The 16,251-nt window shown below is 25.6% G+C and overlaps 2 protein-coding genes and 1 long non-coding RNA gene across 6 annotated transcripts; 2 read left to right on the forward strand and 1 right to left on the reverse strand.

The window, feature by feature from the left end:
- The first annotated feature begins 1,150 nt into the window (after positions 1–1,150).
- LOC126896784 (protein lin-28 homolog A-like) lies at positions 1,151–2,487 on the forward strand. 2 transcript variants are annotated; one of them, XM_050669881.1, is made up of 4 exons: positions 1,151–1,254; positions 1,787–1,850; positions 1,908–1,967; positions 2,182–2,487. In XM_050669881.1, exons 1-4 carry the CDS (start codon positions 1,186–1,188, stop codon positions 2,232–2,234), a joined length of 246 nt encoding a protein of 81 aa, XP_050525838.1. In that variant the 5' UTR covers positions 1,151–1,185; the 3' UTR covers positions 2,235–2,487. The 2 variants fall into 2 exon arrangements, 1 of the variants encoding a protein (XP_050525838.1); XR_007701937.1 differs by lacking the exon at positions 1,151–1,254 and adding an exon at positions 1,570–1,683.
- Positions 2,488–9,913: 7,426 nt separating this feature from the next.
- LOC126896775 (uncharacterized) lies at positions 9,914–12,935 on the forward strand. 2 transcript variants are annotated; one of them, XM_050669847.1, is made up of 2 exons: positions 9,914–10,653; positions 12,747–12,935. In XM_050669847.1, exons 1-2 carry the CDS (start codon positions 9,914–9,916, stop codon positions 12,799–12,801), a joined length of 795 nt encoding a protein of 264 aa, XP_050525804.1. In that variant the 3' UTR covers positions 12,802–12,935. The 2 variants fall into 2 exon arrangements, with proteins under 2 accessions (XP_050525804.1, XP_050525803.1); XM_050669846.1 differs by lacking the exon at positions 12,747–12,935 and adding an exon at positions 11,914–12,331.
- Positions 9,981–15,958, reverse strand: LOC126896786 (uncharacterized). Of its 2 annotated transcripts, XR_007701940.1 has the most exons (4): positions 15,855–15,958; positions 15,015–15,178; positions 11,005–11,826; positions 9,981–10,088 (listed from the first exon to the last, which is right to left on the reverse strand). It is a non-coding gene; the product is annotated as an uncharacterized LOC126896786 (long non-coding RNA). The 2 variants fall into 2 exon arrangements; XR_007701939.1 differs by having other exon boundaries at positions 15,015–15,952.
- Positions 15,959–16,251: the final 293 nt, after the last annotated feature.

The raw sequence follows: 16,251 nt of genomic DNA on the forward strand, positions 1-16,251 counted from the left end.
AATACATGATTAGACACCTTTTTATTATTTATGGATATAATCCACTGATTAATTAAATTTTGCTAACTAATAAATTTTATGATAANTAAATTTTGCTAACTAATAAATTTTATGTTAAACGATAATGTTTTAGCTATTCTATTAGTAATATATCGCAATAATTTTTTTATCGATTTAAAAATAACATCATTATACTCTTTTTTTTCTGGGGAAATAAAAGTAATTTATTTTAGTTAATAATCGCAGATCTAAAATTACGCAGCGTACTTTAATCAAACGATTTCAAGATAAGCTGTGGAACGGCTAAAAATTATTACTTTTATTACCTGAACTACAACCGGTTGGTGGACATGCAATTCATGTAGTTGTTATCTTCAGTGATTGTATAGCAGTGTTAAACACTAGCAGTATTTTAAACAGAATATCGTATTGATTTTACAGTATAGATATTAGGATGCCCGTTGTTTATGTATAAAAAAAAATTTTTGTTCGAAACTTGAGGAGCGCAGCAAGAAAATTTGTTCTTATACGTCTAAAGATAATTTATTTAAAAAATTAAAATTTATACAACTATGTTAACAAGGCGCGCAAAAAGCTCAAAGTTTAATAAAAATGTATTAAAATTGTAGTTTTGTATTTTTAGGCCTCAGTTTTCATTTTTCTGAAATTATTGTTATAACTTAATATTAGAGATATTGTAACCAAACATTGTAGATATTATATAGATTTTCTTAGGAAAGTTATCTTTCCAATTTTTCAGGTCAATTCTTTGTTGTTATGATACAAAAAACTCTGCAATACTTGTTTTTTAACCTCTCACGCCCTTGCAATTAACAATTTTTGTTTGGAGGGCAGTGTTATTTTCAACTTTTAAATTTATATATTTGTAACTACTATTTCAGACAATGGAAGATATAAGAGAATTTGGTGATATGCAGTTAAGCCCCCCAAAAAGTCCCCCAACCGTATCAAAAAACCCAACTTCACCAACAGAAAATCCCACCACATCCANGGTGATATGCAGTTAAGCCCCCCAAAAAGTCCCCCAACCGTATCAAAAAACCCAACTTCACCAACAGAAAATCCCACCACATTAAACAATTGTAATATTGTAAAAAATCATAATAAAACAAAAAAAAAAGTNATTGTAATATTGTAAAAAATCATAATAAAACAAAAAAAAAAATGATTCACAAAAAATCGTTAGGGAATAATAGATACAATCCCTATATTCCTAGGATTTTAGGAAATGGAGTAAGTATATTTAATTACTATATATATGTATTAGACTGACCACAAAATGTTTATTTCTCATCCGTTTTAATTTTTCAAACATTTTAGCATTTTTATGATAGTGAAATTTTCGAAATTATAAAAAAAAATAGATAAAATTAAATGTGTATATAATTTGATGTAGAAAATGTTAGCATTTAGAATTTTCAAAAGTAATTAAAAAATATATTCTTTGAAAAATTAGCGATTTTATACCAAAATGCCATTTTACCATGATATCAAAATGACTTTTTAAGGTTGATAAAAAAACTTCAAGTTTAGACGGCTACCTTTTTTTGGTGTCCTTTTTTTGGAAAATCAAAAAACAATTTTTTTTTTGGTTAGTTTATTATGTATGAGTTGGAAAAATAATTTTTGTAAGCTTGTTTAGTTTCAAACTCAAAAATTAATGTAAGAATATTATTACTTTTAATTTCTAAATTGTATGGGGAGTGAAATTTAAATTTAAAAAAATAAGAAATAGTCTTTCACTAATCGTTACATCTGTTCACAGAATATTATTCATATCCACACTCATCATCAAGCTGCCAATTTCGGCATTGTAAATCCCCCAAAATGTAAGTATAACCAAATATATCATTTAGTTTATGATTAATATATGTCTCTTATTACAGCAAAATGCTACCGGTGTGGAATAGTGGGACATATAGCCCGGGAGTGTAAAAATCCAAAACGTAAGTACCATAAATCTAAGGTACTATTTGAATTTACAGACTTGGATGGTACACAAAAAGAAATATTCCAAATAGTACATTTTAAATAATTATTTAAATAAAATCATTTATGTAATTAGTAATCAATTTTGGAATATATAAAATAAAAGTTATAATTTATAATAGAATTATATTTAAGTGTTTTAACTAAAATAGTAATTTTATTTTGTTGTAGGATGCTACACATGTTTGAGAGAGGGGCATTTGGCCGGCTCATGTCCATATTAATTTTCTTTACATTTTAATTACATTTTAACATATTTTTTATTTTATATCATTATTTTATATTTTGTTTTTTAAATTTTATTAATTTTCATTTATTTAATCTTATCGTTTAACATAACCACTGTATCAATTTATTGATACATCATATTCATTTGGTTAAAATGACATTATTCTTTTCAACAAATATAATTAAATAAATAACTTAGAATTATCTTTAACAAACACATAATGTTTAATTATATTACATTACACACGTTTCAGTTATAAATAAATTATTTGTCATGTAAAAATCACTCTTTACCGAGAAAAAATCAATTTATTAATAGTCATTATTTTTTACTCTATTATTATTATTAAATACAAAATGTCAATCCTATTGTCAAGTGTAAACAACTATATTAACGTTGTATAAAATGTCAAAATGATTTGTCTACATTTCTTATGTAATAATTTTATATTTTATTCTGTCTTATCAATACATAACATTGTAAGAATGAATATACATATTATAAGAATTGCAAAAAATAAAAAATAATTTTACTTTCAATTTCCTATTAGGGTCAATTGCCCACTTTGTTGGTCACTAAATCTTATACCATTGAAAAGAACACAAAATTTTCTATTAGAAAAACTTATTTTCAAGGTGTACAAATGGTGGGAACATACCCCCCCATGAAGTTTTATATACAGGTATATTGATATATCGTAAATCGTCGTATATGCTAACAAAAAATTAATTTTTTAAGTCACTTGCCCACTTTGTTGGTGACTAAATCTTATACCAATGAAAAGCCCACAAAATTTGTTATTAGAAAAACTTATTTTCAAGGTGTACAAGTTATGGGAACGTACCCCCCCATGAAGTTTTTTACACATGTATAATCATATATCGTAAATCGTCGTATATGTTCACGGAAATTAATTTTTTAAGTCACTTGCCAACTTTGTTGGCCACTAAATCTTATACCATTGAAAAGCCCACAAAATTTGCTATTAGAAAAATTTTATTTCAAGGGGTACAAATGATGGGAACGTACCCCCCCATGAAGTTTTATACACATGTATAATCATATATCGTAAATCGTCGTATATGTTCATGGAAATTAATTTTTTAAGGCACTTGCCCACTTTGTTGGTGACTAAATCTTATACCATTGAAAAGATGAAATATTTCAAAAATTCATTTTGTTTATTGTCGTTGATGTCTGACCATACAAAATAATGCATATAGTAATTTAGTGATTTCTATCAATTACTTTTAATTCAAAATTATTAAATAGAAAACCCCTTGATAATAGCGGGTTCTGCAACCTAATGATCATAACTAACCAATATGGTTACAAAATTCTTATCAATGGTTACTTATCAGTTAATTTCGGGTGCTAAATTCACGGACATACACTTTTCATACTATGTACACAACCATGTGACAGATCATTGTTGACAAGCGACGATCTAATATAGTCATTCATTGTTTGTATAAGTTTGTAACAAAATTACTATTTAAAACACTTCCTACATTGAAAATTCCATCCAAATTTTTATATTCTGTCATATAACAGCTATAATTATTTAAAAATCACATATTTTTATTTAATATAAAACTGTAACAGCCAAAACAACTAAAATCAATAGTTGAATACGGTAATTTATATAAGAACCTTAATAAAGTTAGTATTGATTTCCATGACTGAAGTAAAACTGCTTTAATACCACATTTTAAAAATTATAATACTTAAACTTATATGATTACGCCCCAAATTAACAAAGCAAATAAAATAGGAAATCATGATTTTAAGTTTAAATTAATTTATAAATTCTAAGTTAGAAAACATGTAATATATGTTTACATATATTACATGTTATTACAGTGATGTTTTGTCAGGTGAATATTTATTATCAGTGATTATCGCTTATTCGCCCTTCTAAAAATAACCTTTTGTTATATTTTAAATGGAATATCAATAAGCGTTTAGATATAACAATGATTGTATTAGAACCAAGTATTTCTAATGCTTAACTAATATTCAGTAAATGTTCAACGTAACCTATAACAAAGGCAAAGTTAACATGGTCAAATTATTTTAACTCCTCAATTACTAAAAGTTATTTTATAATAACACTCAGTCTGATAAAATAAAAACATTTTGTTTTTACACTCGTCCAGTTAGAGTCTCAATTAATAATAGTGTTTAAATCAAAACAGTTCTAATATTATAGATTGGCAAATAGTATTTATATTACAATAAGAAATCACAACAAATAATACATTTTATAATACAATAACAAAAAAAAAAAAATTTCTTGAAGTTTGTTTTGATAAGGTGTAGAATATTTAGTGTAAGGTATCCACTTAACACATACTAAGAATGGAGAAAAATATATATTTCTACACAAGATAATGCTATAAACTGAGTATTCAGAACCATAAGTGAAGTTACACACCAAGTCAACAATATATTATGATATAATATACAATGCATAGATATATCATCTATGTATGATCATTGACAAGTTTTTTTAATAAAAATCATTTAAATAATGAGTATTTATTAGGTATAGAACCTTGTTCATTAAAAATATACAAAATTTGCAAAAACTGGGTTTGCTAATTTATGATACGACGATAAGTATATACATTAATAATTATACCACATTGTTATTATCTATACATATAAATAAGAACATTAGTATGCTTGAAATATAGTTATTTCAATAGTATTAATTGTTAAAATGAATATTATAATTATGATAACATTTAATTATAATAATTAAATTAGGTACAAATTAAATTTAAATAATTTGTGACATTATATAAATAATTAATTTTTTTATCATTATACTGGATTTTAAGGACTTGTGCAATGAAGGATTAGGCTAAAATAATTATAATTTTTCGAAAAGGCGTTAATAATAAATTTATATATCAAGAGTCTGGCGGCGAAACGTCCGGCGGCGAATCGGTGGCGGCGAAGTGTCCGGCGGCGAATAGTCCGGCGACGAAACGGTCAGCGGCGAAATGTCCGGGTCCGTTATTTTTCTGTCTACAATCATTAATATGTTTATGTCAAATGGTTCACCTTCACAGTTCACACTAACATGGCTTAAACATTATATATATATATATATATTAATGTAATATTAGAACCGTTGAATATCATAGTATCATACGCCAGTTGTATAAATTATACATCATACTGCCCGCCATCAATGCCTTGAGCCCCTGGCCCTAACGAAAATAATGATTTCTACAGTGTTATTGCTAATTACTATAAACATTAGGTGCTAATAACTAAAAATTATGATAAGCATTATGCTACGAGCTGTTTTTACAAAATAGCAATAGCTACTATTTTTTATTGCTAAAATAGCAATAGCATTAGCAGATGTTAAAAAAAAAATAGAAAAAAATCTTATATACTCCTAGTGACCTTATCACGTCTAAACCAGTTCTTTCGGCGAATGACACTTGGAAATTTTAAAGTGAATTTTGTTTTGGCGAATCTTTTAATTAAATTAAATTTATTCAATCATTAATAATATTTTATTTTTCTTGTTATAGAAATAAATATCAAATAATATTTTAAACATTACATCTTCTTGAAATTATTTTATTTTAATAACAAATCCAACCTAACTTTAGATTTTTATTTTAAAATAAAAGTTTATTGTGAGCTTTTCTTATTGGGCAGCTAGTCTCGCTGCTAATGTCTTTGTTTTAACAAACATCATACCGACGGACAGTTTAAAGAAACTTACGAATATATTTTTAGTGTTTAATTTTTATTTTAGTGATTATTGTGCGGAATCTTTTCAAGGCGCTAGCGCTGGGACACATTGGGCGACCACAATACCGTCTTGATGGATTTTTTACATAAATATAAATATTTTTGAATCTTGTTTTGGCCAGCAGGAAGAATTAAGAAGTTATGGTGTCGATCTCTCAATAAAACATATTCTCCCATAAGAAAATACTTGTTCAACAATCATAAAAATATTAAATTATATATTCAGAAAAAGCATGGGTGCTTTTGTCGTGCTTTTCGTATATTCAGCGCCCGACGCTTTATTTCATAATAATACTAGTATTTTTCGTTCATTATTATTTCAAAAATTATTTTTAACTTTTAGCTCTATATGCTTTAGTTTTTTAAAGTATATTTATTTTTTACTTTTTAGTTTTTTATGACATCGCTGTCACAATCACGGAGTGTTTATTGTCAATTATGACTATCATTAAATATAATTTCTGTATTGGCAGTTAATGTATTTATAAACTCACAACTGTGTTTTACTACAATTTACTGCTATTGATAAATAAAGCCTATATACCTGCGAATATCGTTTTAAATAACCAATTAGCTGCATTTGTAAATCCTTATGTGTAATACATGTATATTAACATGTATATTGTACCGCATCCTATTATAATAAGATATAGAGTGTTTAGAATCATTTACAAGTAAGACTAGTTGTGGACTGTGAGGTGTCAGTACGTGTTAAGTGTTGATAATGGCAACATAGTTTCCGAAATACTTATCAGCGACTTTTCAGTAATTTTTTGTGGTTATTGAGTTTAATATTTTATTGTTTTTAAATTAATAATATTTTTAGTATAGTTTTAAATTTACTTAATTAATTAGCCACAAGTGATAAATTTTTATTATATCAAAAATTCCAGGCGCCACTTCCATTACGTGTTGATTCATTGAATCTATGTCGTTGTGAATAAGTGACTTTATATTAATTCAGGGAATGATTTTAGTTAACTGATAGAGATTAAATATTGAGCATTGAATCCAGAGTTTCATAGTTTAAGTTTTGGTTTTTTTCTACACCTTATCACAATAAGTTATGTATCAATTTACTACCCAGTAAAGAAGCAGTCTTATAAAACTAATAAAACCTTTTTTTTTTATCGCCTTTAAACTTTAAGCATCTGTAACTTGTTGGAAATAAACAATTTTACACAAAAAATGTATGAATAAATATGATGAAATACAAAAAATTAGGTTTCAATTTGAAAAGTATATACAAATTTAGTATACATATAAAAGATGGTGGCAAAATTTAATTTTTAATGTAAAGAAGCTTTACATTGTACAATTATTGTTAAAAAAAATAAAGTATTGATTAGCTCCAATATTTTCAATATAACTTTTGGATCATATTATCATTATTTATCATAGAAAATTTTCATATGACAAAAATTCTGATTCCGCCAATTTTATATAACATTTTTATTATAAAATTTTTTTATTTTTGATATAATATATCTAAAAAACATACAATTAATGATGTATTTGAATATTTTGATTTATAACACGGGATAAGATGTAATGTACAGTATTCGTAAATATGTTTATTATATTTTAATAGACATTTAAATTTTTTAAATTTATTTTACTCATAGAATAATGAGTGGAAACAAACGTAAAAACGTTTTGCAAAAAATAATTTGTTGTTAATTATTAATTAAATGTTCTACAAGGAATTTTCATCAGATTCAAAAGTATACTTTTATTATTCAATTGTTTGTGGTAATTTTAAATCTGAAATTAGATCTTTTCTATCACCAATAATATTAGATATTATTACTAATTATTTATAAGCTATAGGATATAAATATAATGAATAAATTGTTTTGAATATTTCAATTGTATCATCAGTTTAAACACCAAGAGTTACATGACTAATAATTTTATTGAAACAATTTATTTTGTTATAAATGTAAAAAAATAATAAGTGATTTTAACGAAAATTCAGTCTTTTTTTTCATTAATTTACTGTTAATGGTAATTATATAAGTTTCTGACCATATCAATCTAAACAAAAGCATTTTTGAAATCTTCATAAAATGTTGTATTTAATGATATCAATTTTAAAATTGCTTAAAAAAAAAACTAAAAAAAGGTTAAAAGTTCAACATTTGTAAATTATAAATTATTTAAGGTTTTAGAAATAAAATCTATAGTATTGTTCTTCAAGAACATTAAAAAAACACTTGATTGAACTCCAAACCAATAAGCAATGTATGATTTCATTATTAATGTCATTTTATCAATGATTCATAATAGTTGAAATTAACGATTCATGTTCCAATATAATAAAAAGGCATAAACAGGGTAAAATTAGATCAGCTTTTAATAAAATTATAAAAAATATCTATCAAATTCTGCTATATTTGGATATCGTTTAGTTTGACAAATTTTAACTTCTCGTATAATTTTATGCGTTTTAGTTTTTTTACTATGTAATTTATACATATATTTCATTGTAATTGAATACAACTAACATACATAGGAATTTCATTCGACAACTAATTAATATTCTTTTTCTTTAAATAAAAATACAATTTTCTATACAATACACAAATAAAAACTTTATAATAAAAAATATTTTTGTTGACAAAGATGCTGTTAGCTATGATAAAAAAATGTTTAATTATAAGTATTGAATAGTTATAAAAATTATACTAGGGTCCATTTCGAATATACATCCTTTCATTGACACGCCTATAGTGGACCTAATGATCGTTGTAAAATATGAAATGATAATCAAAAAAAAAATTAAGACAAATATAATAAAACTAGAACTATTATTTTTCTATAAATAGTAAATTCAACGGGCTAGTTATATATTTTGGAAACCACATTTTATTTCTCTCTTCTGGAAATTATTTTAATGTATCAAACATTTTTGGAAACACAACCTCGTCAATGGCTAATTAATATTACCATTATAGTTTTTTAGTTTACTTCATCTTCAATTTTTTTCATTTTTATCCTAGTTTCCTTTAGTTCTGTTGTCTAATATGTTTGCTATATTAAGAGATCAACCAGTAACATGGACCCTATTGATGTTATATACAGTTTCTTTTACATGGAACTTAAATGTTCTTTAACAATGCCAGTAATTATTTCTTGTGTCAGATCTATACTGAAGCTGCATTAACTGAATTTAAATAATGATATATCGCGGAATGATTTATTTGGTCAAGTTCGACCAATGTTTTTTTGTCGAATGTATTAGAAATAAATTTTCTAACACTTCCTACTACTTTATTAGTAATAGTTTTATCATTAATATCAAAAGGATTTTTTAATGTAAGACCATACAATAGTTATATTACAATATGTAAAAAGTACTTAATGCAAAATCGAATTAATTAAGTTATGATTTTTATTTATATTTCATATTTGTAATCAGTCGTCTTAATAGTTAAGTCGTATTTTAAAATATAAAATTTTGTCCTTGAATTTTCTTTAATGACGAAATTGTGTAAATTTAGATACATAAATAATTTTTGCAATACTAAAATGAAAACCAGGTGTTTCTCTCAAAACTCATTTGTATGTATTAAAATTGTATAAAATGGAAGATTTACATCATCAATTATTATTACTGTAGTATCGTTATACTATTAATAACAAATTTATTTTATAGATTAATTAGTCTTCAAATTATTACTTATTTATTATAAAAAAATGTTATTTCGATTCTTCATTTTAAATTTTTGTAATTTTTGGATTTTAAATCAATGTTTGATGGTTTTCTGTAGTTCAAGTTCAAAATTAGATTCAGATTCAATACAACTCTCCTTAGATGCTGAAACTATTATCAACATGNGTTCAGATTCAGATCCAAAAAAATTCTTCCTAGATACTGAAACTATTATCAACATGTTCAATACTATTCGTCAACAGGAAGTTGGATGGACAAACACGATATATGGGTTCAGGTTCGATGAAGAAACAGTTCGTTTTCGTTATACGAAAGACTTTATGTCGGAAATTAATAATGATAATTATCGTGAACAAATACCATTATTAATCAATGTAATAATTCATAGATACACTGAAAATTTGAAAGTATTTCGTTATTTATTGAACAGTTTTGTTCAGTTATGTTACAGATATGACGAAATTAAAAGTCAAACATTAATTTATTGCTCTAATAAGTTGCGGGAAACAGTAATGATATCAACTAAAATGTTACTAAAATTTTTATATGTCGCTCTTTTCATACATAATGCCAATTTGTTATTAGATGATCATTGTCTATTGAATCATAATAAATTTTATGAAATTATGGTGCTATTGTATCGGGCGTTATTAAAAAAACCTAGTATTATTAATGATATGTTTTTGGCTCATAGATTACTAAAGAGTACTAGAAATTATATTAAAGATACAATGGACAAAAAAATAGTCGAACTTGTCAATTCAAATATGTCCACGATATATATATATGATCATTCAGTTCAAAACCATATTCAGAGAATTCTAAACATGAAAAACGTAATATTTTCTAAAAGTATTGACGACCATACAAGAGCTTTAAATTGGTTTTATATGCTAGCAGTTAGAGATAGTTATTATAATTTGGGATTTGATAAAGTGCTCGTTGGTGATATAAAGGAGTAAGTTTTTATACTAAAAATCATAACTGTACCTCAGAACTAGACTAACATAAGTTAATTTAGCTTTTTTTTATTTATCACAGGAAATATTTTATTTACAATAAAAAAAAAAAATGTAAAGTTCTTTTATTATAAATATGATATTTTCTAAAAAAAAGTTATTGACCTAGTTAACCTAGTACCCAATATTAATAGATTATTTTCATATCTCCATCAATTAGTTGTTAAAGGAAAATTTTATTTTATTCGTTAAATATTTCTATACATGTAATAAAGAACTGATCATTAATATTTATTATTTAAAAGTAAAAATATTTTTAAAATATGAATTTAAACCTAAAAAATATTTACTATTTAATATTTATTTCGCCTTTTCTCTGGATGCAATCAAGACCTAATCCTGAAGGAGGTGATCAGCACCACTGCGTCGTAGAAGCACTTTGCAAACTTCCATCCCACAAATATCCACGGATAATTCGTGTAATTCTGATAAGAGCAATCAAGGTCCTAAATCTTCAGCTAGTCCTTTTCACAAAAAATCCTACATTCACTAAATCCGACGTTAAATAAATTTCTAATGACCCCAATCTTAAACTAGCAACATGGATTGCAACTCACCCGAAGTCATCGTTGTAAAGTCACTCGGTCCGCCAACTTCAAACATAAACTCGCTTTAAGTCCTTATCCTTATACGTCAGCAGTCAGGAAACTCAATGTTTTCGAATGCTTTCCACTACACTACACTGGTCCCCTTATTGTACTTGTTTCTGCTTCTGGCGATAATAACTTACGCAATTTTCATCCAGTCAAGTTCGGGAAAACTTTGTCCAAAATGTTTTCCGGCATTCTTAGAATCAACTTTATTGGTGCTAACCGTGTTTAAACCACGTTTGATTAGGTTAATAGCGCCAACACTTGCCTCACTTACCGAACACGACTACTTTGCGAATTTTCCTAGCAATATACAGTATTGGAGTCATACGCCTAGACAAAAGTATCTCTGAAGAAAACTTTTGTGAAGGTCATGAATTTTGAGAGGTATTTGCACAATATTCACAGATTAAGCTACACGACGTAACGCATATAGTATTACTTGTTTAACCAGCGTAGGCTACTCATATAGTTAGATTATAACGACATTTGGCATATTTTCACAAGGTAGTGCATCACATTCTGTTTTGACATTTTATGATTACAGTCCATTCAAGCATTTTAACACACATATATATAATGATCAATAATAAATATTTTTCAATATAGGCATATACACGAATATATTGCGGAAAATACACGTTATCATGAAAATCAAGAAGATGATAATTTTGATTGTACAGAAGAACCACCAGTTCTTACACATAGGCTTGAATAATAAACACTATTGTTTTTTATATTAAAAATAAGAAAAATTGTTTTAATTAAGTTAGTTATTATTTTATTCTATGTAGCTTTTAATTAAAAAATGCTTAGTATACAAATAAATTTATCTTAATTGATCCAATGATGAAACTGCAAATAATTTTTATGACAGGATTTGAAAAAACAATTTTTTTAGTTACAAACAGTTTTTAATTGATTTTTATGTTCATTTTGTTTCAATAAAAATAAATGTCTGTTTTTGAAATGTTTAAAAAAAATATATAATATTTTATTTTAATTAATTTAATTTATGTTGAATGGAAATATATAATAAAGAATTTAAATACAATTGATACTATGATTATATATATATTATAAGAATTAGTCAATCCGTTTAAGATAACAAATTAATTTAATTTAACAAATTTACTATAATTAATGCACTAAAATGAAGAATTTTTTTAACGATATGTTTTGCATTAATTTTAATATTTTCAATTTTCAGTGGGTAATTAAAAAAATTTTAATTGTTTTTTATTTAAAAATTATGTTTCATCAAAAACCCTTTGAATACTCAAAAATATATATTTTGAATTATAAGTCATTTCAAGTGCTGTTTTAAAAAAGATTAATACAATAGTTGAAAAATAAAAAGTTTAAGACTTTGTTACACGTAGTACATAATCATTTCAAATTATTGAAAAATTATTGATTAACATTATTTGTTCTGTATTTAGTTGTGAGGATGAATATAGCCAGGCAAGTATTTGTCAACTTGGGAAAATCCGTTGAACTTCCTGCATCCCCCCCAAAAAAAAAATACTTCCGATCAATATTTTAAAAATTATTAATAATTAAAAGTAATAACTGATGGTTAGACGTGGGTGCTGCTATTTTTTAACACTTTTCTCTGCTCCTTCCGTACTTATCCTGCCTCCTAAATATAAAAATGTTAATAACTTCTGAAGTACTGGATCACAGTTGTTATTGACCAATCATTTTCTTAATTAGAACATTATCTAATAAATAAGTTAGTAAATCGTGTACGTATGAAATTTAAAAGTTAACATTTATAAGTAGGTTTTGGGACTAGTGCACTAAAAACCCTAAGATTATGTAATTAAATATAAATTTAAAAAAGTTTGTATGTACAATTAAATACGAACTATTTATATTGTTCAGAAAGTAAGAAAACGGCATTCAATTATTCTCACTTTATTTATAATTTTTCAGTTAAATTTATGTCTATTTTGCGATTTTTAAATATTTTTGAGAGAGCTAAGTCCTCCTTTGCCTATGAACCCACTCTTTATTAGGTAGAAATGATTGTGGCCTGTTTTATGATGTTTTATGGCTAGCTAAAATTTTAACACCAACAAAAAGAGAAAGAGTAAATACACTCTTCTGAGAGAGCTATGTACTCACATTCTATTTTCGATTAAAAAATCTACGAAAAACTTCTCTACATCATTCTTTATCTATCACTCTCCTCCGCCAAAATAGAATGTACCTAGGGAGAGATGAAGTTCCTATGAAAATTAATAATTAATTATTATTTTAATTTAAGATATATATAAAAATGTCAGTATTTCCGGAATACTTTTAAAAGGCAAGTTAAAAAAGCTAATTTTGTTTTATTTGCTAATTGTAGCAGCTTTAAGTAAAAAAACCCCAGCACAGTGAAGTCTCGGCACAGTGTGGACGTGGCATAGTTGGGTCTAGTATAGATGATATCTGACAGTGATTAAAATCTGACCTTTAAAAAGGGCTTCACAAAAAACTTTTTAGATAATCATTTGTTTTTAATTGTGAATAAGTGGTCTGCAAACAATTTTCATTAGAGTAAAAAATATATTTTTATTATTAAATTTTTTGTGCTAATTTCAATTATATGTATTCCATCATAAATAATTTTTGATATTATTACTTATTAGTTAAAAAACTATAGAATATAACTATAATGAAAATATTTCTAAATATTTCAACTGTACTATCTATGTAAACACCAAGAATTACATAGAAATTAAAAACATTTCATTTAAAATGAGTTATTACGATAAAAAATAATTATAAACACACAAAAATTGTTATTAAATTATTACAGATTTTGANTAATTATAAACACACAAAAATTGTTATTAAATTATTACCGATTTTGACTTTTAATATTTTAAAAATAATAAGTGTAAAATATCATTTTTAACCATTATTTTGGGTCATATAAAGTTGATATTTGAAAGTTTATAGTAAAAAAAAGTTGACCTTGTCACCATACTTTTAGCTGAACTTCAAGTGTGAAGTTTACATTATTAAATAGAAAATTTTATGAGAGTAAAAAAATAGAATTTTTAATATTAATATGGAGTCAGGAAATTGTATAATTACTATTACTGTAAATTTATTAGAAAAGCTCAATATCTTTTTTGCATTTTTATTGTAATAGATCACTCTAATAGAAATCATAATAATCAATTCTAAGTAATTTTTGGTGTTTAAATAGATTCAACAATTATAATATTTAAAAATTAATTCAAAACAAAATGTNAATTTTTTTTTTTTAAGAAATCAAATATTATTACACCAAACCAATCTTAATTATTATATTGTCATAAAAAAAAGTAGAGAGGATTAATACGGTTGTTTTTGTCATAAAAAAAAGAGAGTTATTATAGATATATATATTTATATTGATTATGTATGTATGTGATATTTATCTTTTGTCGCAAAAAGGGAATTATATAAGTAGGTTAATGATTTAAATATTGGGATGGTGAAATCCAATAAATAGTTTTTTTATATGAGAAGATATTAGGTATTAAGATACAGGTGTTAAATATAAATTAAATATTTATGTTTAACGCAAGCTGTTGCGTCCTGAGTGGTGACTAAATAACTATTAATAATATTTTCCCTTTCTATCTGTTATTTGCTTGACAAAAGTTATTCTTGATTTATCTTAAGTCTATCCTTAATTTTATGACATGCTTAGAAATATAATTTCTTACCTTGTGTCCAGCTAGCTTGATCGTTTGTTGTAAAAATGATATAAATAAAAAGAGCACTGACTTTTATCTATTTATTTATTTTGTAAAATTATGTAAATTACTAAACTTGAAATATTACTTCACTGTGGTTCCTTTCTATGCTTGGTGTCTGAGTATATGTGTTACTTTATATTTTAAAATGAATATTTAAATAACCAGATAGGTTATGAGAGCCAATCCCTAGTGACACGTTATAAACTATTTTTTTACGAATAGTTTTAACCGCTAGATGTGCTAGGGTAATGACTTCAACAAACTATCAATATTTTATGAAATTGTGTGTTTGATATGAGAGTCGACAGAGTTAGAGACAGGCTGGCTACACCATCGGAGATTACTCTCGTCGATGCACGGACCTTACAGAGTCAAAAACTGCTTGCCGAAAAGAACGTAATGGAATATGAGAATCAATCCCTAGTGACACGTCACAAACTATTGTTTTACCAATAATTTCAACTGCTAGATGTGCTAGGGTAATGATTTCAATAAACCATCAGTATCTTGTGCAATCAATCAAACACGTATCTATTTAAATTTAAGATACATTCTACGATCTCCTTAGTGACACGTCACAAACTATTGTATTACAACAGTTTCAACCGCTAGATGTGCTAAGGTAGATTTTCGAAATGCACTTATTAAATAGACACTCCAATTGAAGAATTTAAAAAAATTCTTAATTGGAACAACTCACAAAATACAAAATAAAAAATTTTAAACGTCTTAATATTTTATGAATATTTAAGACTAAAAATAAAAAGATAAAAAGGTTAAGTTATTTATTTAAATTACATTACTTACGAGAGATTTAGATGATAAACACCTAGTATGAAAAAAGATTCTAAGTCATAGAGAGAATATCGCGAAACAGTCTGGTACAGAAACGCTTCATGACCAGATTTTTATAAAAAAATNAGTCTGGTACAGAAACGCTTCATGACCAGATTTTTATAAAAAAATAAGGTGTCAAATGAGCTAAAAATCGCTTATTTATAGGCCCGTTTTATGAGGGGGAGATTTAATGTTTTATATTTTAATTGCCAAATCCTTCTCATTGGCTAGTCAAGGAAACTTGAATAGACCTGTGCGCAATCTATTATTCTACTAATTTGAGTTAATGTTTCATATTTGTATTGGTGTTTATATCTATCATCTTCCATAATAATGCGGTTTATTAGAAAAATTATCAATATAAAAA

This window comes from Daktulosphaira vitifoliae, unplaced genomic scaffold, assembly GCF_025091365.1.
Source record: "Daktulosphaira vitifoliae isolate Bord-2020 unplaced genomic scaffold, ASM2509136v1 Scaffold_1, whole genome shotgun sequence".
In the NCBI taxonomy this organism is placed as follows: Eukaryota; Metazoa; Arthropoda; class Insecta; order Hemiptera; family Phylloxeridae; genus Daktulosphaira; species Daktulosphaira vitifoliae.

Bases quoted from the DNA above. Each gene is read 5' to 3' on its own strand.
- LOC126896775 (XM_050669846.1), top strand. From the start codon at position 9,914: ATGTTCAATACTATTCGTCAACAGGAAGTTGGATGGACAAACACGATA. The intron at 10,654-11,913 runs GTAAGTTTTTAT...TTTTCAATATAG, and splicing joins CTCGTTGGTGATATAAAGGA to GCATATACACGAATATATTG.
- LOC126896784 (XM_050669881.1), top strand. From the start codon at position 1,186: ATGATTCACAAAAAATCGTTAGGGAATAATAGATACAATCCCTATATT. The intron at 1,851-1,907 runs GTAAGTATAACC...CTCTTATTACAG, and splicing joins CATTGTAAATCCCCCAAAAT to CAAAATGCTACCGGTGTGGA. The intron at 1,968-2,181 runs GTAAGTACCATA...ATTTTGTTGTAG, and splicing joins GGAGTGTAAAAATCCAAAAC to GATGCTACACATGTTTGAGA.